At 35.5% G+C, this 25,510-nt stretch overlaps 1 protein-coding gene across 1 annotated transcript; it reads right to left on the minus strand.

Annotated features, from left to right (window-relative positions):
• Nucleotides 1-427: 427 nt before the first annotated feature.
• Nucleotides 428-5,198, minus strand: LOC122311839 (serine carboxypeptidase-like 35). The gene is made up of 8 exons (XM_043126560.1): nt 4,713-5,198; nt 3,654-3,761; nt 3,315-3,503; nt 3,071-3,159; nt 2,592-2,888; nt 2,182-2,318; nt 1,036-1,128; nt 428-869 (listed from the first exon to the last, which is right to left on the minus strand). The coding sequence occupies exons 1-8, from the start codon at nt 4,990-4,992 to the stop codon at nt 611-613; spliced, it is 1,452 nt and encodes a 483-aa protein (XP_042982494.1). The 5' UTR covers nt 4,993-5,198; the 3' UTR covers nt 428-610.
• Nucleotides 5,199-25,510: the final 20,312 nt, after the last annotated feature.

The following is a 25,510-nucleotide window of genomic DNA, read 5'->3' on the forward strand; positions in this document are numbered from 1 at the left end:
GTTTTAGTTATGAGAAGTGTTTATGTGCCGCGAGCGGTATCATTCAAGTGAACCGTTTGAAAAAATAAATATATTGTTTTATTTAATAATTAAAAAAATTATTTAAAATATATTGATATAATTTTTTTATATAATAATTAAAAAAATATAGTAAAATAAAATTACACCCGACGATAATCCCAACGTACAAGTAGTGCATAAAAAATATGAAAAAGTGGCTATACTAAATAGAATCCATTCATGTATCGTTGGACCTCACCAACATCATAAGGTGCAGAGGATCCTACCTATATATATTAAAACCCAGAACAGAGATTATATATTTAATCCAAATAGAGAAATAGGGCAATAATTAACACTAATTATACATGTAGAACTACAAGAATAATTAATTAACATGCCGCAGTCTGATAGAAGTCTACGTAACTTATACTCCAAGTTAATTTTATTAAAAAAAGAATAATTAATTCTAGATAACTCTAACGTACACTTCATTTGAATAAACTCCCTTAAATATTTTATAGTAATATATCGACAATAATGTCTAGTTGCTAATAAAGGACAGCATGCATGCAGGCAGGCAGGCAGAAGCTGATTAATATTTATTTTATTAAAATCGAGAAGCCGGCAAGGTTTTAGAAGAGAGGAAATGGGTGAAGAGAGCAAGGGACTGGGGAGGGGCAAAGACTGGGACCTGATGGCCAGCGCCTCTAACAGTTGCTAAATGAAGGCCGCCTTCGTAGGTCTGCACCCACCCGGCCACTTGACTTTTGTGAAACCATGCTCTCCATTCTTCCTTCGTTTTTAACCCCATCTTGTTTATGCTTTTCCTTGTCGATGTCACTGGCACCCTCCCATCCGTATCACCGCTGCATGCATGGTCGATGCTAATAATATTAATTATTGTTCATACTTTTCATTTTACTTTTGAGCCATAAAATATTTATTAAAATGGAGATTATGAAAAATAAATAAATAAACATGATGCGGGTCTGGACAAATGGAAGAAAGATCGAGAGATTTCGAACGGTGCACCTGTAGATCCAAATGCGCAGTCCAGCTTTTAAGAGCTTCCTAATGATTGGCAGCACCGTGTCGGGTGAGTCATTCCATCCCTGAATAACACCACTGCATCCAACACTAACCCCAAGTTAGAAATCTCATGAACATGATGATCTTACTCATGAATTGATCAACGAAATTACCATGTATGTACATTATATAGATATACATATGTATATGTATATGTATGAGCTCATTAATGATCCAAACTTCCGAGCCTTCGATCCATGCAACGAGATGAGACTGTAGCTAATTAATTAGTAGAAGCAATTTTATACGTGCTAATACGTACTAATCCAGTAGATAAGTAAGGTTGCCCAGAAATAAATATGCAGGTAGAAGAACATATATATTATATATATATATATAGAGAGAGAGAGAGAGAGAGAGAGAGAGAGATCAGAGAGAGGATTAATAGTACAAAACATGCTTATAATCTCCTCCACACGAGCATATATGGTTCTACTTCTAAGTTCTAACCATCTCCTCACATGATTTCTACTGACAGAAATAAGGCAAAAGTGAAAGAAAAATAACAGTAGGCTAGCTGCAGCCTGCAATGATCGGAGGTGGAATGTAAAGTCATGGGCTGAAAATGAAAAAGAGAGGTCGAGAATCTCACTTCAGCATCTCATTAATTATGTTATGGCAGGGAGACAGAAAGAAAGCTCTAGTTCGAGGATGACCTGACACGCGTGCAATAAGTGAATATTACTTGAAAGCTAGTGGAATTGTTTTTGCTGGTATTTCGATTTCCTCTCCCAGGATCGGAATAACCCAACAGCAAAAATGAATTATTAGCTACATTTACAATTATTCCGGAGGACATGTCATTTCATACTAATTGGAATTGGATGAAAAAATTTCATCAAAATTAGTATCACATCAGTGCAAGTAGAAGAGAGATTGGTATACAAAAGGAGAGCCTTCAACATTTGTTATTGTTCTATATATAAATATTTCAGATAGAATTATATAAGAATAAATAATGTAAAACCTACTTCAGTAGTTTATCTCTTCTATTTGAGATATTAAAAAACCATATATATCAAATATTACAATTAAGTTTTGAGAGAGAGAGAGAGAGAGAGAGAGAGAGAGAGAGAGAGAGAGATTTACCTGCATGTAGTGTAAGGATATGACAGCTTAGTGACATTGGCGTGTAGGGCCCTTTGAACATCCACTCTGTTGAAATATTTCTCAACATAATGCTCCGTACATGGATCGTAGCCTGAAGGTAGCTTATGCCAGAAGTTCTGGATTCAAGATTAGAAACAAAAACAAAAAAAAAAAAATCAAAATCTCCCTATAACAATTATAGGTAGGGATGGACAGACTTGTTATTGCAATTTACTACTTTTCATTCAATGTAGCATGGTACATTTCCCACTGCTCTGTGCCATCAATTCACAGAACCTTCACATATTTAGTGTACTACAGATGTCCACCCACCTCTCTCTCTCTCTCTCTCTCTCTCTCAGAGACACACTGCAAAGATAGTGTAAAATTACATCAACAAGATCACTTACATGCCGTGATAACAGACTAGCTGGAGGCGCAACACCGAACTTGGAGGAACTAATTCCACGTTGCAGGGAATTAGAGAGGCAAACGGGTGTGTAAATGTTGTAAATATCAATTTCAGAGTATTCTTCTATGAAACCCCTGATATAGTCTCCACAATTCCTTGTTTGGTTTTCTGATTGCCCGAAATTGCACTCCTTCAGTATATTATTGTAGAGTTGGTCAGAGATGATGGCATGACTCCATGCATATTCAAACATGCCACTGACATCCGTCGGATCATTGATAGCAGCATTTCCAATCTGAGTTTAATTAAACACCATTAATCTCAGTAATCACAAAATTACCATACTATTTTCAATTCCTGCAAAGTTAATTTCCACATGATGGGTCTAACAATTTAGTCTTTTAAGTTAAATATGTAAGAAAAGGTCCTTAACTCTAATTAGGAGCTAGTTATAGTACTAGATGGGGTAGGCCTTACCATGAAACCTTTGAGATTTACGTACGAGTTCTTGCTGGCGCCTCTGTTTCTTTCATAAATGAGCTTCGCAAGTTGGGGAACATAATGACCTGAGAGAGAGAGACAGAGAGAGAGAGAGAGAGAGAGGTGAACATTCTGATGTTCGTACGTGCAGAGAAATCGGAAGAGACAAATTTTTGTGAAGGAATAGACAGCCAACACAGTTTTTTTCCCGATCTTTCTTTGCAAGGAAAAGAATATATACCAGCATAGCTCTCTCCAGCGAGATAGAAGTCGTGGGACTTGAAGCTTGGAAACCTTTTAAACCATCCAATCAAGAAAGCATGAGAGTCCTCAGCTGTAACTCGATCGCCAAGCATATACAAGTCTTTGGATTTGTTGGTATAGGAAAAGCCTACACCAATGGGTGCCTCCAAGAACAACATATTTGCAACTGATTATATATGAAATGAAATATTAGACCAGATTGAATTTTATATATGAAATGAAAGATTCATGATCATTAGAGGAACTACAAAGCCCCTTTTTCTCTCTCTCTCTCTGATCTATCTCTTAGCAGCCAAAAGAAAGGAAAATAATATACCTTTATTCCAGGAAAATTTGTTAACATTGAGTTGGGTTCCATTGTTTCCGACAAGAAAAGGACCAAGTTCTTGTGCAGCTCCATATGCTATTGAAGAGCAGCCAGGTCCTACTCAAATATATACAAATCTTTTGCTAAGATCATTGGATTATGATGATATATATATATAGCTACATATGGAATAGTTAGAAAATTAATACTATCAATGAGTTATATGTGTAATACTTTCTCTATCACTTCAGCCAAATAAATAAATACAACAAAGCCATCAGCCATGCATATATATATATATATATATATATATAAGAAACAGAGATTAAGGAACATGATTTTAATGATGTACCTAACTACTCATGACTTTCTTGATACTCACGTATATAAAAGATAAAATCTGTCTTTTATTAGTATAAAATTTTGAAATAAATAATTATCAAAACATCAAAAATTATAATTTCAGTCGTGTGTATATAATTATTTAAAAAAATAAATAAATATAAAATTTATATAAAAAAGTAGTTTTTTATTCATAAATCTTCTTTTTAAAAATAATTAGATGCTTTTTACACGCCCTACGATATTATAGAAGTACCCTTTGCACATTATTAAGATATGTTTATCAAAGAAAAAAGTAAACATTGGACAGCTGTTATTGGCACAATTATAAATTATAATAAGTAGCAGTGGATCCCACCACCTATGTTTTTGTTTTTTTTTTTTGACATGACCTAGATTAACGGACTATTGATCTCTGACAAAACGTTAAAAATAACGGGCCGGAATTTCCTCTTTTTCCCTGTTTGAAAAAAAAAAAAGAAAAAAAAAAAAAAAAAAGGAGAGACTGGCTCTGTAGTGTGTGCTTTCTGAAGTAACTCACTCCCAATTACTTGTAGCTTTACATATATATCCTTCTTGTGTAATGTGTATATTTTCCTTTTACTTATTTTTTATGCTGTTTTAATTCTTATTGGCTAGTGGAAAACTTGCTGCAAAAATATCCTAAATCTGGGGAAGAAATGAGTACAGAAAGAGATGCATGAGACTAGAAGATGATGAGAGAACCTCCGTTGAGCCAAAGGACGAGTGGTTTCTGAGAAGGTGCTTCTTGAGCTTCGAAGAACCAGTAGAAGAGTGCCTTTTGATCTTGTGGACGAAGTTTGACGTAGCCGGCGTAGTGCCTGAACTTCACCTCCGGCTGTCCAGGCAAGTTGGTGACTCTGTCAGCCTCTCGGCGCGCTTCTTCGCCGTCATGAAATGATTTCCCGGCGGCCAAGGTGCCGGGCACCAAAATTGAGGAGACTAGAAAGCATGAGAGAAAGAGCAAGTGCCAGAGAAGGGCCATTAAATTTGGAGATGAAGATTGGTTGTTAGCTGCAACAAACAGACATGAACGGTGTTTGAGAGATCAGAGAACTTCTACTCACAGCTACTAGCACTACCACTGCTGAACTCAGTGAGTGTATCTGTCCGAGAAAGAAAAAGAGGTGAGAGTAGATCAGCTCACAAGAATGTTCAGTGTTATATGAACAAGTGGGGACATTTCTAGCTAGCTACCTGAAGGTTAATTAATTTCTCCAATTAATTAATACAAATGCTGTATCTATCTATTGGTCCAGACTCTTAGAGATTATTTTGAAATTAACCTTGTCTCAAAATTCTTATATTATCATCTCTCATTTCATCTTATCTCATTTTCTTCTTAAATATAATTCAAATATAAAATTTTCAAACTAATCATTACAACTTTTTCAAACTTTTAAATAAAATATAAAAAACAATTCAATTTTTTCAAATCCCAAAACATAAATTATATTATAAAATTATATTTTAACAATATTTTAACTTTATTATATTTTTTATTCAACTTTTCTCTCTCCTTTATCAAAATAAAAAAATTTTCAACTCAAACTATCTTATTATTATTTATAAAATTCTCATCTCATATTACTTTTCAAATGAGTCCTTAAAAGATGTAAAATATAAAGGAATGTGCTCAAAAGATGCCTTCATTGGATTATGTATTTTATTTCTAATATACAGTTTGCTACAGTACCTCATCTACATTTATAGAATACTGTTCACACTTGTATAAATTTTCAATTCATTTCTCTTTCTACTTTTTACTCTTTATTTATTTCTTTATTTATTTTTTATTTTTTACTTTATTTGGAATGAATAAAATATATTAAAAAATATAATATTTAAATGATATGAAGAAAAAATAAATAAATTGATGTATAGTATATTGTAAAAGTCAATATGTAAAATAGAAAAAGTGTATTTTGATGATATATTTTAAAGGATAGGATGAAGAATCTATTGGCAGTGTTCTTTGTACTTTAAGGCTGGGAGAGATTTATGGCTAGTTTGGGTTGTTATATAAATCAAACTATCTCATCTCATATCATATAATTATTATAATTTTTTTAAAATTTCACATAAAATAATAAAAAATTTAATTTTTTAAAATTTAAAATAAAAATAATATTTTAAAAATTATTTATCTTTTAATTTTTATCTCATCTCATCTCATCTCATCTATATAATTAAATAAGATATTAATTAATTCACCTGTCCTTATATAATATATATACATTAATCCAAATTAAGAGGTAGGCATGCGTGACTTTATTCTATTTTAAATTTGTATTACACTCGATCCGGCCAAAGTAGAGTAAAGTCTTGTCCCCTTGCTCCTTTCTTTTCTTTCGTTCTTTTCTTTTTGGGGGTGCGTTTCCTAAAGCCTAGTTCGAAACGGTATGATGCACGTTCGTGAATGATTCCATGCCCAATGATATCGCATGAGAAAAATTTATGAGAGAGAGAGACGTGTAGGTAATTTTACACTGCTTTTTATAATGCTTGACGTAACGTACCCAGCAAACTGCCGGGGCCCAGTATAGAAAGATTAATTCGAGGGTGAGTGGAGTTAGATTGAGTTCGTGGATTCGGAAAGGTTTCGTGTCATTTTATTTTATTATTATAATTTTTTTAATTTTTATATAAAATATAATAAATAATTTAATTTTTTTAAATTTTAAAATAATAATAATATTAATAAATAATATTTTATTTATATTTTATTTTTTATTTAAAATTATCTTATCTTATTTTTAAATCTAAATCAACTCATAATATGCCTATTTTTATTTTTTAATATTTTTTAAAAGAATGTCCGAAACTTGTACTAAAATGATTTCCTTGAATAAGTAATTAGCATTCGAGATGTACATACATGAAAAAGCTGTCAGTTTATGTGGCATTTCAACCAATATTTTGGGATGAAAATTTCCATCCCGAAACACCACCTGTGTTATAGTGCATGCCAAAATATCTCTTGGCACCAAAAAATAATGATTCTAAGATTATTTTCAATAGCATAGTCTTAAAAGATATTTTGAAACAAAAATATCAATTTTATCACAAAATATCTTTTGAGATGAATTTCAACAAAACCGTTCAATTGGGTTTGAATGGAATTTTTTTTGGGATGCTTGAATTATGTCCCAGAATCACGTTCAAATAGTAAAAACTTGACGTTCAAATGTCAAATATGTTTGACCACGTCATTCATAACTGAACGATTGAAATCAGCCTATTTGTCCAAATGGGATGAGTAAACATTCAAACAAATAATATAATAGACGAATAGTAAAATATGTTTGAACGTAGTGAGTTAGATGTTCAATCGAACCATAGTATGATTGAACGATTTTGTTATGGGATCATGTTCGAACATTTAATTTCATGTTCAATGATTTCGTTCAAACAGTTTCAAGTATTGCTCAAACGTTTAATAATGATTACATTCAAATGTTCTATATCAATGTTCGAATGGTTTTACTTATTCTATTCAAACGATAACTATTTTATTTTACCTAATAATAAAAACCATATAAACACACATAATATTTTAAAAAATATATTACAATTTGTTCAATATCCACAAAAGTAGTCTAATAAGTGCAAACTAAATTAATAAAACAATAGTACTAGCATTCTTTGTACAAAAATAAATGTCAAAATCACTACGTATAATGTAAATCAGTTGCTTGGAGGACTGAATTGTTGCATAAGCATCTTTATTTGGAGTTGTACATCTCTTCTGAACTCTTCTTGTTATTTTATACGCATCTCCAAATCTGCTTGTTTCGCCAATTGAGTCTCTAATCATGTTAACTTGCAGTCAATTCTTTGATCTTGGAATTCGTTTTCTATAACGCTATAGAGGTGTTAGAGGCAAACCTGAACGTTGAGAAAGAGCCAGAAGGCTTTACACATTGATTCAAACCCCTCAAATATCATGATTTTTTACCCAAAACTCATGTAAAAACTTTAAGATCACTTGTTGAAGAATTTTGAGCTGACGCAGATTTAGCACTAAGTGCAATCATTTTCTCCTACACACTAGAGAAAGAATTAATAATTTCACAAATATTCAAATATGTTCAATTAAAATAGATTATAGTACTTACATAATTTTCACGAGTATTGGAATTAGACTACTTTCCATTATGATCAGTATGTGATGTATCATATAATTTTTTCAGATCATAATTAGCATTAGACTTTTGCTATAAGAGACATTAGTTGAGATATAAAGTCATTAGAATACCTCTAAATAACAAACTATATGCAATAAAAATATAAAATAGCATTTCCAATTTCTTAGAGATGCAATGGAAAGATATTGAGCTTGCATGATGATGAATCTTCAACTTCAATCTATCTGTTTTGTTTATAAAACTTCAGTCTTGCATAAAAGTTGTAAAAATTATAAATAGGACATGTAAAAAAATTCATTTAATGATAGATTCTCAAAATGTCACAAACTTTTTCCTAATCGGAATATTGGATATCCTGAAAAAGATGTTGGTATGCATCTTCCTTGTTTTCAAACTTACTATAATGCTCATGACACATCGCTTTATATTTGTAAAATGCATTACACATAAGCTCATCGACAGTCTTACGCTCCTCTCTCCAACCAAATTTAGTTTAAAGTCATCCTTGAAAACATGTCTACACAAGAATATTATCACCCACAATATTCTAAATTTTGCATACATATTAAATAATATTAATATAAATCAATTCCTTAAACATTATAAAACAACGGTTTTTTATAAGCTCTTTGCCATCTTCGGAGACTTTCTGACATGAACTGTAGCCAAAGGTGCATAAGTTCGTATAAGAGCATCCACATGCTATGAAAGCCAAGCTGCTAGTTGTCATTTGCCTTTGGTATGTTTGTCAAGAATGTTAACCTTTATCTTACTAACTTTACAATACTTTTCAAACATCACACCTCTAGTAGTGCCTCAACCTTGACGAGATTGTACTGTTAAGTTTATAAAATATAATATTCATTGTAGAAATGAAGTAAATGATGGTTAGAAACGATGTAATATGCCTATTTCATACCTTAATTGAAACAAAATGACTTCTAGATTTTTACATTGTTTTGTAGAGTCAATCTATAAGGGCGAGTCAGATGGAGGGCTAGGAATATGTGGAGATAGGATGCGAACTTCCTTCTTCTTTGGTGGCATAATTTCAAAACACCGATATATTCATTACATAAAAAGATTTGTCATAAAGTGTAATGTGAACACAAAACTGGTCAATCATTTGTATCAATTTCATTTGACCATTCACCCTCGTCATCTGTAAATATTTCAGATGACTCAACATTTTACTCAACTATAGCATTAAAAATTTCATTCTCAATATCTTCCTAAAGTAATGGAATTATTCATACTGACTTAAATCCACAAACAAGTTAAAGACGTGTTGACTCTCTTGGTATGCTTTTTTAGGAGATGGATAATCTTCATCTTCATCTTGTCTTTCTACCTTATGGATAACATCGTATATACTTCTTAGAGAAAAATTTTGGACTACACACCATTGATTTCCTAACTTAAGATCATCTAAGTAGAATACTTGAGTTAATTGGGAAGCCAAAATAAAATGATTATATTCATACTATTTTTTTGATGTATTAATACTAAAAAAATATTCATCATCGCGTACTCCCCTTCGAGAATTGCTTAAATCCCACCAATCAAATTTATACAAATACACCACATGCTCCTCCAAATATTTCATTCCAATTATATCAACAATAACCCCATAGAAATTAATGTTTTCTCTATTATGACTTCTTTCGATTAGAACACCACTATTATGTGTTTTCCTATAATGTTCTCGATCCATTGTGTGATACCTACTTCCCCTAAAAATCCATATAGAATATTGAGTAGCGTGTCTCAAAGGGCTACACGCCAATGCCTACAATTCATATGATATATCGTTTGAATTACTTGCATGCATTTATACAACCTATATATTAAATAAAGCATAAATGTACAAAAATAAACAATCAATATATTTTTTTGGTAATTCAAACTCGCATCTGTAATGTCATTATCTTCATGTTTCTGGTTTATATCATTTACTCCTAGTTCTTTGAGTATGTTAATATGATCATTGAAATTAAAGACTATCAAATAATTTATATTCTTATAATTTTTTTAAGTAAAGCACAATATTAATTAACAAATAATGACAACTTACTTCATGTGGCTTTCTATCTCAACGCAATTGTTCAGCATGTACCATTGAACTTTCTCGAACTCTCTTTCACACAAATCAAAAACCATGCGCTACACCAATTGGATGTACTTATTAGGAAAACTTATAAAACCAATTTAGTTGTCTTGCTTGGTCAACATCAAAGTTTCTTTCTGGTTGATCAAATCTCGTGTCAACTTCATGAAAGTATTTGGAATAAAATGTATGACGCTTATCGTCAATATATATTTCTGCTAGGGGTGCTACCCGCACCATACGGTGTGGGGTAGCCCCTTCCCCGCACCCCACCCTGCATGATGCAGGGGTGGGGTTTTCCCATCCGTCCCCTGCCCCCGCATCCTGGGGGGCGGGGTGCGGAGCGAATACCCGCCCCGCCCCGCCTCATTTTCCCTTTAAAAAACTACTACTTTTTTTTATATTTAAAAATTATTTCTAAATCCAAAAGTGATCAAAAATATATTTTTAGATCCAAATTATAAACTTAAATTTTGTAAATATGACTATAATTTAAAAATTATGTAGTTTTTAAATTTTCTAGTGCATATTTTATGTAAGTTGTAGTGTAGTAGTTTTAAACTATATAGTTTTTAAATTTGTTAAAGCATACTTTGTAAACAAGTCTAACAAATTGTAATATATATATTTATATATACACAATTTGTAAAATATATTTATATTTATATATATAAACATATATTTATGCTTTTGAATATATATAAATATTTATGTTTTTATATATAATATATATATATAGGGGCCAGGGTGGGGGAAATGCGGGGCGGGGTTGGGCCCTCCCTGCTAGGGGGACTAGATGCGGGGCGGTGTTACCTGCCCCGCCATGCGGGGGCGGGGCGAACGGGGGTGGGGTGCAGGGCCCTGCTGCCCACCCCTAATTTCTGCAATTGATCCTTCTGGGCAAGCTTTGCTACCCACTGTGTATTTCAACTTTTCATGGAATCATTCAATGAGATACATACATCTATACTAGACTGATCCTACAAGTCAAGGCTCATGTGGCAAATGAACGGTTCGATGAACCATGACATTGAAAAATAATGGTGGATAAATACTCTACAGGTTACACAATATTATAGTAATTTTTCATTCCATGTGATCCAAAACTTCTACATTCAACATTCTATCACATGAATCTTTAAAATTCGGTAATTTAATCCTCACTAGCCTCTCATAAAATGTAGCCATTTCATTCATTGATAATATATATCACCTAATCAACATGTAGACAGATGAACCACTTTATTGTAAGTGCATTTATGGTCTTTCATTTTGCTTTCAATTGACATCAATGTTCCCAACATAGACTCGCATATATTTTTCTCAATATATATAACATCGAGACTATGCCGTAATTTTAATGTCAACCAATATGAGAGTTCGAGAAATGTACTCTTCTTTGTCCAATTCAACTCATCTGTAGTTCATTTTCTCTTCCATTGTTTTTTACCAAATTCATTACAATTGACACCTACAAATTATGCAAGTAAATCTTCTCCAGACAAATATGGTTGAGGGTGCCTACATTCAACAATGCCACCAAACATGCTAGAATTTCCATGCTAGCTATGGTTACCAGGTAAAAATCGATGATGACCCATGTAGTATAGTTTTCTCCCATACGTAAGCCATTAAGATTGGATATATTTTTTGCAAATTGGACATGTTATTTTCCCCTCAGTACTCTAACTTGACAAGTTTCTATAAACGAGAAAATCATTGATTGTCCATAATATAGCAGCATGCTTATTAAAAGACTTGCATGTTGATGAATCAAATGTGAAAACCTCATTCTCCCACAAATCTTTCAATTTTGCAATCGATGGTTGTAATTGTACGTCGATATCATTTCTCGATTATTTCGGACCTGGAATGAACAAACTCATCATGAAATATGGATTTTTCATTTACTTCCATGGAGGTAGATTATACAATATAAGTACAACTGACCAAGTATTATGACTAGTACTCATGTTTCCAAATTGATTAAAATCCATTTATTGCCAACTCAAGTCGCACATTACGAGATTCATTAACAAATCGTGGGTGTTCTAAATTTAATTTCTTCCAGACCTGAGAGTCAGTAGGATTTGACAAGATACCATCATTCCTGACCCTAGACGATGAGTACCATGTCATGTCTACAGTCGTTGCATGTGACATAAATAACATTTGTAATCTAGGTGTCAATGGAAGTGTTCGTCTTGATTCATGGAAAATGGGACACTTGTTCAATTGCTCATTGTCTTTCAAAACTGATACACAGTCATTCTTACATGCATGTATTATGCTATGATCTAACCCGAGTCCTCGTTTCATCTGTCTTGCTTCATAGAAGTTGTAAGGTAAAATATTGTCTGATGGAAATGCCTCTTTAAACAACTTGAGTAATATATTGACAGCTCTAATAAATAATTGACACATGAAGTGTATGTGAAGCAGTCAAACTGTAAATGACAATTGAATATGCCTTCTAAATCTTGGATATAAGTCACACTGTGAATTATTCCATGAGCATGCAAAAGTGTTGTAATCTGCATCATTTAAATTTGATGTGTCCGTATCACCTTCATCTATAAACATTCCCACACCAATGTCACCCAGCAATTGCTCCATATCGTCATCGTATTTATCACCAACAACCTTTGATTGTACATGTAACACCCGTTCTTATAGTGGATTCTTTAGAAAATGATTTTAAGAAAATAGACGAGAATTACAGTTATTTTTCAAATTTTTTCCCTTTCATGACAGGATACAAAAGACTCCATATTTATAAATAAAACATGTTTATTAATTTAAAGAGGTTACAACATAAAACATTAAATTTTATAATTAGTCTCTCATACAAAACGTTGTGCTTAGGTATTTGTGCTCTTCTCCTTGGGCCATGTCTATCCTGATACGTCATGTTCACTTTGTCCTCAAGAGAGCATATATAAAAACTAAAATGAGTCGATAACTTGTAAGCATTACTTCATACAGTTAAAATATAATAACATAGGTTTTCAGTAATGTATTTATCACTTTATACATATCATACATAAACATTCATTTCATTTTTAAAACATTGCAAGGTGAGATTTTTCTTTAAAAATATTTTCTTCTCGTAAACAGTTCCCCATGTCTTGCTGCCTTCATTTTTTAAAGAGTCTTATCATGTATACATTCTTTCTTATCGTTTTCATTAGCCGTTACACACTTTTACTCCCTGTGTGTGAGGGTTCGCGGTCTTTTGGACCTGATTTTGCCTGTGACCATGGGTTAGGAATCCATTCCGTTAGGGTGTAGCATTGGGTGCACTACCAGTACTACTTATCCGGCATTGCAATCTACCCAGTCCAATCCTTCAGTACCATCATCTATTCATTCAGTCGTGGCCATTACGTGTTTTCATACATTAACATTCAGTCCTTTCATTCATTTCAGTTGTTTACAGTTCCATTCATTCATAAAAGTCATTTAAAAGCATGAGCTTAAACATCATCTTTTATGGCATCATTTAAAACATCAGTTTATGGTATTATTTAAAGCATCATCTTTCATAGGGGCATTTTAGTACATTTTCTTCGCTTCCTTTAAAGTATCACTTAAAACATGAGGCGTCAGGCTAGCATTTCATTTTGTGAAAATACATTCAGTACTTACTATGTATATAATTTATTCACATACATACACTTACATACTTGGGGTGCGTAAAAAGGGGCTGCCAAGGAGGGTCGTTATATACTTATACTTGACAATTTATACTTAGCAGTCCTTCGTAAAGCACATTTTGTAAAGCATCGTAAAGGAAAAGCATTTCATTTTCACTTTCGTTTATTTAGAAAACTCTAGAAGAGTATGAACATAATACTTACTTGGACTCCATGAGATACTTATTCCATGCAGTCCATTCATGTGCGTGTTAGATGGTAACCTACATGCATACACATAACTTCAACATCATTTTCTATCTAATGCATGAAGAACTATACTAGAAATAGAACTACATTTCACTTGGAACACTCTTCATCCATCCCTGGGTTCTTACGTGCTATTTACTATGTTAAACCTTCGGGGTTCATTTATTGTCACTATCTCCATATTTCTCCTTCGGGTTAAGACAATTAAACCTTCGTCTTAGTCTTCTATTAATCCAATTTTGATGCATGACTCGGATTAACTAAGTCATGCCTCCCGATTCTAGACAACGTACCCATTACTAACTTCATGCTTCCTAACTCGTACTCAATCCTCATTCCCATCTATACATGCAACATGACTTTAAGCCAATTTTGAGGCATAAACATCGTGCAACCATGCTTAGGAAAAATTACCCATTATATATGATAAATCCGTCCGGTACACGTGTCTCATCAGATGCACATATACCTTACCTTTTATCACCTAAGATCAACTTATAGTCCAATGAATGCCTGCTTGTATAAACAGGCTCCATACTCTGATACCAAATTTTACTCAAGCCCGGTCAGCAGGACCTTCCTACTTCCTGGCTTCTTTTCAAATTCATCCCAACACTTGACACGATAGGGCTCTATTCACCAATATATCTCTATCACGTCACGTAGCTTGAGCAAATCCGTCGTGACACCAGTCATACTTTCGTTGCGCTACTCTTATATTATTCCATCACTTCACACATACTCTAAGCCATAAGTCAACTACAAGGCGACACCTATCACCTCAGACTATAGGCCACATCACAGCTATTTCAGGACACTGTTCCACAGTACTTGATGCCACACAACACGCTTTACGCTCCTCTACTACACAACCATCCTTTTCTTCGAGACACGCCATACAGTGTATCGCTACACAATATGGAGTATGCATTATGTGTACTCTCTTTGCTACATCACGTATTACCAAGATGCACATTACACAGTACATCGCTACACGACATGGAGCACATGCCATATATACTCTCTTCACACTACGCCACATGTCACTATGGCGCATGCCACACAGTGCATTCCCGCATTACATGGAGTACAATCCACGTGTACTCACTTCACAACACGCATTACAACTAGGGCATACATCTCACACCCATACTTCACAACACAATCCAAAATATTAAGCAACACACTACACAATTACGCCCAACACTTCACTACACAGCCACATTTTACAGCAAATCCACAATACTAACAGCACAGTCCACAACCTATCAACTAACATTTATCATAAATAACAAAGGATAGAGGGTTATACTGTTAACGGGATAATCCATGTGTGCTTGTTGCCAATCACATTCAAAAGCGTCGAAAGATTCGTACGTGGCTGTTAAATCGAGTATAGTGGCTGTTTGGGCTACTGAAGGTGGCTACAGGTGTGGATCTGAGCGGGGAAAGGTTTGGTCGTGGTCCTAGAGTGGTGGCCTTATGGTGGTGCAGAGGTGGAACATGGAGGAGGCAAAGTGGTTCGTGGAGGAGTTTGGGCCATGGGTCTCAAAGCATGAGAAACGGAGAGGGAGGCTTGGTTGGCAAGGAGAAGCTCAAGGAGGAGCCATGGTGGTCACAGGAGGTTGTGTGGTGGCCTGAGAAGCCGTGCACGGTGGTGCAAGTAGAGGAACTCGTGCATTACGTACAGGTTGTGTGCGTGCATGATGCGACGGAGACAATGAGAGTTGTAGGGAAAGAAGGCCATGGAAGTGAAGCCTATAAAGTGGTGGTGCCGATAGAGGTACTTAGTGGCCCAGCTGGCCACGCACGAAAGTGAAAGGAAGAGAAATGGGTTTGAAACCCATTTTAGTTAAGCTGCTCTAGGGGAAGAGAGAGAGAGAGCACATGAGGAAGGGAGGCTGAGATGGGGGAGGTCGCCGAAGGGGAGGGAGTGTCTGGTGACTGATAGTGAGGCTGGGTTGCTGTGTACGGTGGCATGGGATGAGAGAAATGAGTTTTCACACATTTCAGGTGGAGTTGCCGTGGGAGGAGAGAGAGGGCACTGGGGGCTACCGACGGTGGAGAGGAACTCGCTGGCAGGGAAGGGAGTTGCTAGTGTTGGCCGTGGCTAATGGTGGTCGACAGTGGAGTTGGGCTGCTAGGAGGAGGAGCACGGGTGAGGGGGGAGAATAGCTGTATGTCGTGCTGGAGAGAGGGAGAGGAGAGAGAGGAAAAGAGAAAAAGTAAGGGAAAAAAGCTAGGGGCTTGGGTATTTAATCCAGACTCTTCATCTTGGAATATTCAAAACGATCTAACGGTGAGTTTAAATACTAATTTAAAAATATGTAAGTATTTATTTAATTTAAAACACTGATAGGAAATAAAATAGAAAATTATTTTATAAACTAAAGTTCATAAAATAATATTCCTTCATCATTAATTAAAATGATGAAGTCTTGTTAATTATTTGAATAGAATAAAACTATTTAAATTATTTTAGAGTTTTTTAACATATTTTAAATCTCGTAATATTTTTAAATAACAAAAATCATTTAAATTAAATAGATTTTCACAATTATAATATTTTTGGAGCTCTTAAAAAATATTATAATTGCGTTATTTAAAAACAAACTTAGTTTGATAACACCAGGACATTTAAAATATTCGTAAGCTTTAAAATATTGAGCTTGCTTTAAAATTCGCTTGGTATCTTTAAAAACACACTATCGAGACTTGGTGCTTAGAATAAGACTCGTAACTATAAAAAGAAAAAAGAAGAAGCAGGTTGTTATAGTACATCTTCATCGATGTCTTCTTTTTTATATGGAGGCTCAAATGATGTTGGATATGGTTCACCATGTAAAACTCAATTAGTATAACCCTGGTCAATACATTTGACAAACAGATACTTTCTCACCAAGTCTATTTTATGAGAACGTAACTTCTTACATTGTCGGCATACGCATCTAATATGCCTGTCACTATCAACTATACATCATGCAAACTCCAAGAGTTTCTTAATACCTTCAACATACACATTGTAATCCTCACCCAAGCGATATTTAACTCGCATCCAACTTTTATCTATGCCTAATACCCTATTACAAACAGTCATGTGGGCATCAACAAGCAAGCATATATCTAACATATTGTGCAATTTCTTCCTTTCATCGAGTAGTTGGTCCTATCCCATTTGGGATTGTAAGATCATTATCAACAACCTATCAACTATTATCTGTCACGTCGAATGAAATTTTGGCAGTGTGATGCCCCCAAATCCCACGTACGGACACGTGGAAATCGAGACGTCGGGATGATGACGACACGGGTCACCACCCTATCGCCAAGTGTCAAGTGTGTGTACATGCAATAAGTGTGCAAATAAAAACACGCAGCGGATAACAAAAGACTTATGACTAAGTACTAGAATTTTTTCTTTGTTTAATACAAACCCATTCAAAACATACATAGTAAAATATTACAAGGCACAAATATTATTTCAAACCAAATTACAAGGCATAAACTCCAAATCAATACTCCGGCGGAGCCGCCTCCTTGGGCTCAGCCTCCTCTTCCTCCTCGACCTCTGCATCAAAATCTACGGTACCTGTGATGACCCACTTTTACGTGTATTTTTACTGAAATGTTACTTTTAAAATAATTAATATATTGGTTTATTTATTTTAAATTAATGTATTTTAAATTGATTTTAATTTATTTGATGTTGTGTTTAATTTATTTTAGTCGTTTTACGGTTTTTAATATCGTTTTTGGCGGATCGGTTTTTGGTTTCCGGAGTGAGGATTGAACCTCATTTTTTTTCTTTTTTCTTTTTCTTTTTCCCTTTTTCCTTTTCTTTTTCTTCTCTTCTTTCTTTTCTTTCTTTTTCTTCTTGTTTTTCTTCCTTTTATTCTCTCTCCCCGCGCAGCTCTTCTTCATTTTCTCTTTACCGTCGTCGCCCCTTTGACCGCCCGGTGCGCCGCCGTTCGGCTGCCGTGTAGTGCACCACCCCCACCATTCTCTTCCCTCCCACCAGAGATCATCTCCACCAATTTGCAGAGCCATCGGACCAGCCGTTAGCTGCCACGAGCCCCTGGAAGTCATGGCACCTGCCTGTTTTTCTTCCCTGTTGCCGGTTGCTTTCGAAGCCCAGAACCGCCGCTTGCCGGCGGCGTGGCTTACACTACCTACCCAGTTTTCTTTCCCTCTCACCGGTGAACATCCCCACCAAGTTTCACCTCCATCCGAGCCACCGTTAGCCACCACGAGCTCCTCCAAGCCATACGGTTTTCACCGATTCCGGCGCCGTCGCACCACCTCCGGCCACCATCTCTTCACAGCTTCTTCCCCTACCTCTTGCCGACCTAAACCACCAATTTCTGGCCTCGATCCGTTGCTGGAGCAGCTCCCACGAGCTCAACTCTGTTCAGCCCATTTTTGGCCTTCGACCGCCGTTTCCACCACCACCTAGGGCCAAAACTCATTTCCCTTAGCTTCATAAATATTTCAAGACCATTCCCTATCAATTTCGTGCCTTGGTTTGTCCCCGTTCAAAAGTGGGTAATTTATTACCCACGGCCACAGTGTAAAATGCACTGTTACGTTGCTTTTCCTCCGCCTTTTGCAACGCTGCAAGCTTTCAAAAAATACTGCATAGTGCTGTACGTATTTTCTAAACCCTACTTTTAGATTTAAATATATTTTGCTCATACAATAAATTTTGCTGTTGGTTGGCTGATTCCAGACTGAGTTCGAGGAGTTCGGGGTCAGATGGTTTGAGGACGGAATGCTTGGTTTTGGTTGTTTGTGATTGCTTGATTATTTGAGCCATGAGGCGTGCGTTACATATTGCATACATATGCATTTTATTTTAAGTGAGAAAATCATCTTTTGTTGGCGTAAATGGTTTTCGGGTGTGTGTGTCTCACGAGCCCAATCCGGGATGGGTTATTATCTCGGTGGAGCTCCTCTGGTCATTCGGGAGTAGATAATACTGAGTGACGTCCCCTGAGTTGTCGTAGGGCGACGACCGGATTGCACGATACGGTAACGCTTTCGTGTCGACTTCGTGGTCCCTAGAGTGGCGGAGAGTAGAGGATGGTCTGGTCAAGTACGTGCTGGGCGCAAGTCTGGGCATCGCTCGTTTAGGTGTCACATGCGTAGTCGTTACCTGCGGTGTGGCACAGAGCCAGGGTGTGCGGATGATCCCTAGGGGAGATCATGGTGCATGCATAATTGGATCTTTTTTATGGTTTTTGGATACGGGCCATTTTCTGGAAAAATGGTGAGAATGTGTTGAGACTTATGATCCATTTTCTGGAAAAATGGTGGTTTGGGCCATTATCTGGGATAATGGCGAGGCTTAGTTTTAAGCGTTATGTTTTTGGGCCAAATGAGTTTTTGCGTGCATGGAAAAAATGGTTTTACGGGACATGTGCATTGGTTTTTTTTCATACATATTGTTTGAGTTTTATATGTTTTTATCTAGTGGTGTTTAGATTTTACTTACCTGCGGCACCATTTTTGGTTCCATAGTTTTTTGTGCAGAGTTCAAGGAAGAGGAGGAGGCTGAGCCCAAGCCCGAGGATGCGGCTCCGCCGGAGTGCTGAGTTAAAGTCTATGCTTTGTAGTTAGTTTTTAAAACAATATTTGTGTTTTGTAATATTTTATTATGTATGTTTTAGACAGTTTTGTATTAAATTAAAGAAAATTCTAGTACTTAGTTATTGACTTTGCTTTTCGCTGTGTGTTTCTTGTGAACATTCGTTGCTTATGCATACACTTGGCACACGTTGATAGGGTGGTGATCCGTGATGTCATCATCCGGACATCTCGATTTTCCCGTGTCTTTGCGTGGGGATTTGAGGGTGTCACAGTACCAAAATGGTGCCGCAGGTAAGTAAAGATCCAAACGCCACAAGATAAAAATATATTAAACTCAAATAATATGCATGAAAGAATGTCAAATGCACACAATTTATAAATCTATCTTTTTCCCACGCACGCCAAAAACTCATTTTGGCCCAAAACATATCCTTTAAAACTAGTTCTTCCCATTATCCCAGATAATGGCCTAAAAACCAAACCATCAAAGCACTGTAGGCGGGAATCACAGGCGGGACTCTACCACCATCCCTGCTCACCACCATCCCTACGCGTGCACCGTAGGCGGGAATCACAGGCAAGATTCTACCACCGTCCCTGCTTACCACCATCCCTATACCGCGTGCACCATAGGCGGGAACCACAGGCGGGATTCTACCACCGTCCCTGCTTACCACCATCCCTACACGTGCCTCTGACTCAAACCAGTCAATCCAATCGTTCACATATACCAAAAATATTTCTCGCTTGAAAGCCCACTTTCAAGTTCCAACACATGTATATACATACAATGCACACCTCAAGACACAATTCATCCAACAAATAACAATATCAACAATAACCAAACACTCCGTCGTCAAATCCATCCGACCCCCAACTCTTCGGATTTAGTCCGGAATTAACTAACCAGTCAATGAATTTATTGAAAAAGCAATAATATATTTAAATCTAAAATAGAGTTTGGAAAATACTTACAGCCTATATGATATTTTTTGAATGATCACGACGTTGCAAATGACGGAGAAAAAGTAATATAACAGTGTAAAATACACTGTGGCCGTGGATTGTAAAATACCCACTTTCAAACGGGGACAAACCAAGACTTGGGATTGATAGGGAATGACCTAAAAATGTTTATGAAGCTAATGGAAGTGAGTTTTGGCCATGGGTGACGGTGGAAGCGAAAAAAGGGCAAATCAGAGTTGAGCTCGTGGGAGCTGCACCGGCAACGGATCAGGGCCGGTAATGAGTGGGTTAGGACGGCAAGAGGTAGGTGATGAAGTGGTGAAGAGATGGTGGTCGGAGGTGGAGTGACGGCAACGAAAATGCACAAAAACCGTGCAGCTTAGATGGGCTTTTGGCGGCAAATGGCAGCTCGGATGGAGGTGAGACTTGGTGGAGAGGTGCACTGGCCGAAGGGAGAAGTTTCTGGGTGGGTGGTGTCGGCCACATCGCCAGTGAGCGGTGGTTCTGGCTAAAGAAGCAACCGGCGATAGGGGAGAGAGAGAGAAGGTGCTGCGCGCAGGAGGAAGAAGAAGGAAGAAAGAAAAAAGAAGGAAAAAAAAAAAAAAAGAAAAGAAGGAAAGGAAAAAGAAAAGGAAAAGAAAAAAGAAAAAAAAAGATGGGGAAAAGAAATGAGGTCTAATTCTTACCTCCGGAGTCCAAAAACAGATCCGACGAAAACAATTTTAAAAACTAAGAACTAAATTTTAAATCCAAAAACAAATTAAATTAAATTACACAGCAATAAATTCAAAACGATAATTAATATAAAGAAAGCTCCATGAAACAAATATCACAACTAAATAAATCCAATTAAAATACAATAATTTAAAATAAAAGAACTAATATATTAATTAAATTAAAATACTCATTCAGTGAAAATACACGTAAAAACGGGATGTCACATCCTCCCTCCTTAAAAAGAAATTTCGTCCTTAAAATTTGTGAGGTCAAACATTAACGCCAAAATAAAATACAAGATACAACTCCAAACATATTTGAGAGGTACATATCATCAATAACTCCCAACAAATTCCAATGGTTATTATCTTCACACCATAAATTGCTAATATCAACGACGTCTCTGCTTTATCTTCCGAACTTTCATCACATTCCAACTTTGGTAACCTAATAGCCACTTCCAAAGTTAACCATCAATAAACAAAGTTTGCACGACCAAATGATTAATCTCCCATTAAAATTTCGAATCACTACTAATTCTTCAAAATTAACACAAAATTTGAATATCAAAGTATCTCCAAAAATCATGTTTTCGTGCGCACCCTGATAACTCGCCAAAATATATAATGACTATGTCCTCATAAATTAACAACATCAAGTACAAGCTCGATTAACACGTACGAACAAGAAAACTTTTACCATATTTTGATAGAAAATAATAATATACTTCCAAAAAATCACGAATTATCACTCATTCCTCAATCGGTTCTAGCTGTCTTAATCAAAATTAACATTCTGTGACTACATCCATGATCATAGATAGGAAGTCAGTACCAAATCAACATTAGCATCCCAAATTGAAAACAAGTTATTCCATCCCAAAAGATACTCGTCTCATCTAAGATAAGGAACATCCCTTTCAAGGCTCATACCCAACTTGACCCACCACGAGGAGCACCTAAAAAAAAAAACTTCTACCCGACAACCTACTCCCGAAAACTCATCACCTAAATTCTAAACACCATCTAATTTCCTCAAACTTGGTATGGATCAATCTTAAAACCTGTCACTATAACCTCAATCTATAACAATTACTATTTAAAAAAAAAAAAAAAAGATCGATATTTTCAATCCTTAGACAAACACATGAACAAGATCAACATCGTCAATCCTAAAAATACACAAACTAGGTCATTACCTTTAATTCTCAAATAAATATTCTCCTTGAAAATTCCTATATCCATCATCCCACTTTGTTCAACCCCATTTTAATGTTACAGCCTAATCAATCTTATCAAAAACCAGTCCTTCAAATCTGCGATCCTATAACCTTAAATTATGGAAAATTCCTTCCCCCAAAATCCGTTAGGTCAATGAACTTATATCTAATAATAAAACAATAAACTCCCGAAACTTTCAAAATCTAAAATCCTAAATAATAACCAATCATTTCCTAAAATCTGCAAAACCTAAAACTTTGCTGAAATTCCATAAAATCTATCCTTGAAATTTGTTGAACTTACAACCTACTACATTATAGAGCATTTCATAAACTCAACGGAACCAAAGAACTCAATTATTCTACTTCCCTAAAAGATCATCCAGATCATGCCATTCTCTCCAAGCCTCAATAATATAAAAATACAAATCACATAAGGCGTTCATCACGAAAGATTAGATTAGACCCATACCTGCCATGACTCCAGCATTCTAAGTCTTCGTAACCTTGCCTCCAACGGTACCAAGAGTCACTGCGTACATTCGAGCTCGAGCTAATTGCCTCTGGTTAGTTCTACCACTGCGATGAGCTCCACGGCTTTCTTGAACTCGACTAGGGCACTCATGAGCAAAATGCCCCGTCGCCGGCGAGAGGTGGTTCTGGGCTGAAGAAGCAACCGACGACAAAGGAGAGAGAGAGAAGGTGCTACGCGCGGAAGGAAGAAAGAAAAAAGAAGAAAAAAAAAAGGGAAAGGAAAAAGAAAAGGAAAAGAGAAAAAGAAAAAGAGAAAAGAAAAAGAAAATATGGGAAAAAGAAATGAGGTACAATCCTCACCTCTGGAGTCCAAAAACAGATCCGGCGAAAACAATTTTAAAAACTAAGAACTAAATTTTAAATCCAAAAACAAACTAAATTAAATTACACAGCAATAAATTCAAAACGATAATTAATATAAAGAAAGATCTACAAAACAAATATCACAACTAAATAAATCCAATTGAAATATAATAATTTAAAATAAAAGAACTAATATATTAATTAAATTAAAATACTCATTCAGTGAAAATACACGTAAAAGCGGGATGTCACAGGCAACATCTTCCTATAGTTCTCCAAATATGTTCATTTGGTCATTTGCATCGATGAGTAACACATCAATGTACCATGACTGAAATTGCATATCCAGAAAACAATAAGGGATTACTTTACCAAAATCATAATATCGGATGCTAACTAATACAGTTGGATAATTTGTGAGAAAAATCTTACAATCCCAAACTGTCTACTCTGGACAATTCAAGAGTCGTCAATCAATCATTCAATAGGATTGATAACTCTCGAACAGGTTTAAGATTTATTTCGATGTAATATGCAAGACACGAGAGTAAGATACAACAACAATATAAGATACGAGAATATATCAAATAACAGCTAAAGAGTATTTTTTTTTTTTTTTTATAGGAAAACCTCAAGCTTTCATTAATAAAAAAGAGTTTATAGACATTTATCAAGCCAAACAGCTAAAGAGTATTAAGTATTTTTATATTAAGTATTAAATATTTTTTAATCTATATTTTTATACTATTTTTTTTTTTTTTTGAAGGCAGAAAAAAGCCTTTAGAGCTTTTCATTTCAATGAACTAGAAATACACATAGGGTATTCCTCCATAATGATGATACAATCTGAAATGGAAAGAGCATTCTTTGCAAGAATGTGAGCTACAACATTACCATCTCTCCTAACATGAGAGACTTCCCACCTTGCAAAATTTACAAGTCCTAACTTAGCTTCGAAAAGGAACATGCTAGAACTGCACCACACCTCTTGGTCCCCCTGCAAAGCTTGTATGGCTTGGAGTGAGTCACCTTCCAGCACCACCTTTGACAGCCCCAGGTCCCTTGCAAACTGAACAGCCTTTAGAGCCCCATATGATTCGGCCAGAAAAGAATCTGTGATTAGGGGTTTTCTTTTCCTCAGTGTTGCTACAACCATGCCTTGACAGTCCCTTACTACCACCCCCACCCCAACAAAACCCTTTACTTTGTTCACAGCTCCATCCCAGTTAACTTTAAACCAATCTTGAGGTGGTGGTCTCTACTCAGTTTTAGAAGAAGTTGTCCTTCCATGCATGTGGACCTGCTGACTTGCCCTTCCCCGTTCTTCCTGGTCCCATTGAGTTCTCTCTTTCACTTCCCTGATGATCTTGTATGGCGGCCAGAACTCTTGGTTGAAGATGAATGCATTCCTTCTAAGCCATAACTTCCTTGCCACTACTGTGAACTCCTCTAGCTCCTCTTCAGTGAGCTCCTCTAGCTCCTCTTCAGTGAGCTAGTGTGCATTTTATACTATTCTTATGTTAACAATTAAGTGTTTTTAATCCTTTTTTTATACTATACTTATGTTAAGTATTAAGTATTTTTTAATATTTTTTTCATACTATTATTATATTAACAATTAAGTATATTTTAATACTGATTTTTATACTATAATTATGTTAAGTGTTTTTGGCGCCACCGTGTCGGGTGAGTCATTCCATCCCTGTATAACACCACTGCATTCACCACTAACCCCAAGTTTGAAATCTCATGAACATGATCATACGCACGAATTGCTAGCTAGCTAGCTAAAGGTTAATTAATTTCTCTAATTAATACAAACACTCTATCCATCTACTGGTCAAAACTCTTAGGGCTTGTTAATCTCAAAATTCTCATCTCATCTTATTCAATCTTTTTTCTAAATATAATTTAAATACAAAATTTTCGAATAAATTATTACAACTTTCTCAAGCTTTCAAATAAAAAATAAAAAATAATTCAATTTTTTCATATCCCTAAACAAAAATAATATTCTA

The sequence above is a fragment of the Carya illinoinensis genome, chromosome 5 (assembly GCF_018687715.1).
Source record: "Carya illinoinensis cultivar Pawnee chromosome 5, C.illinoinensisPawnee_v1, whole genome shotgun sequence".
Lineage (NCBI taxonomy): Eukaryota > Viridiplantae > Streptophyta > Magnoliopsida > Fagales > Juglandaceae > Carya > Carya illinoinensis.

What these genes read in the sequence shown, in the direction of transcription:
- LOC122311839 (XM_043126560.1), bottom strand. Translation starts at nt 4,992, where the DNA reads ATGGCCCTTCTCTGGCACTTGCTCTTTCTCTCATGCTTTCTAGTCTCC. An exon ending in CAAATTTTCCTGGAATAAAG is followed by an intron (nt 3,504 to 3,653) that starts GTATATTATTTT and finishes ATATATAATCAG; the next exon opens with TTGCAAATATGTTGTTCTTG. An exon ending in CTGCGCATTTGGATCTACAG is followed by an intron (nt 870 to 1,035) that starts GTGCACCGTTCG and finishes CCATGCATGCAG; the next exon opens with CGGTGATACGGATGGGAGGG.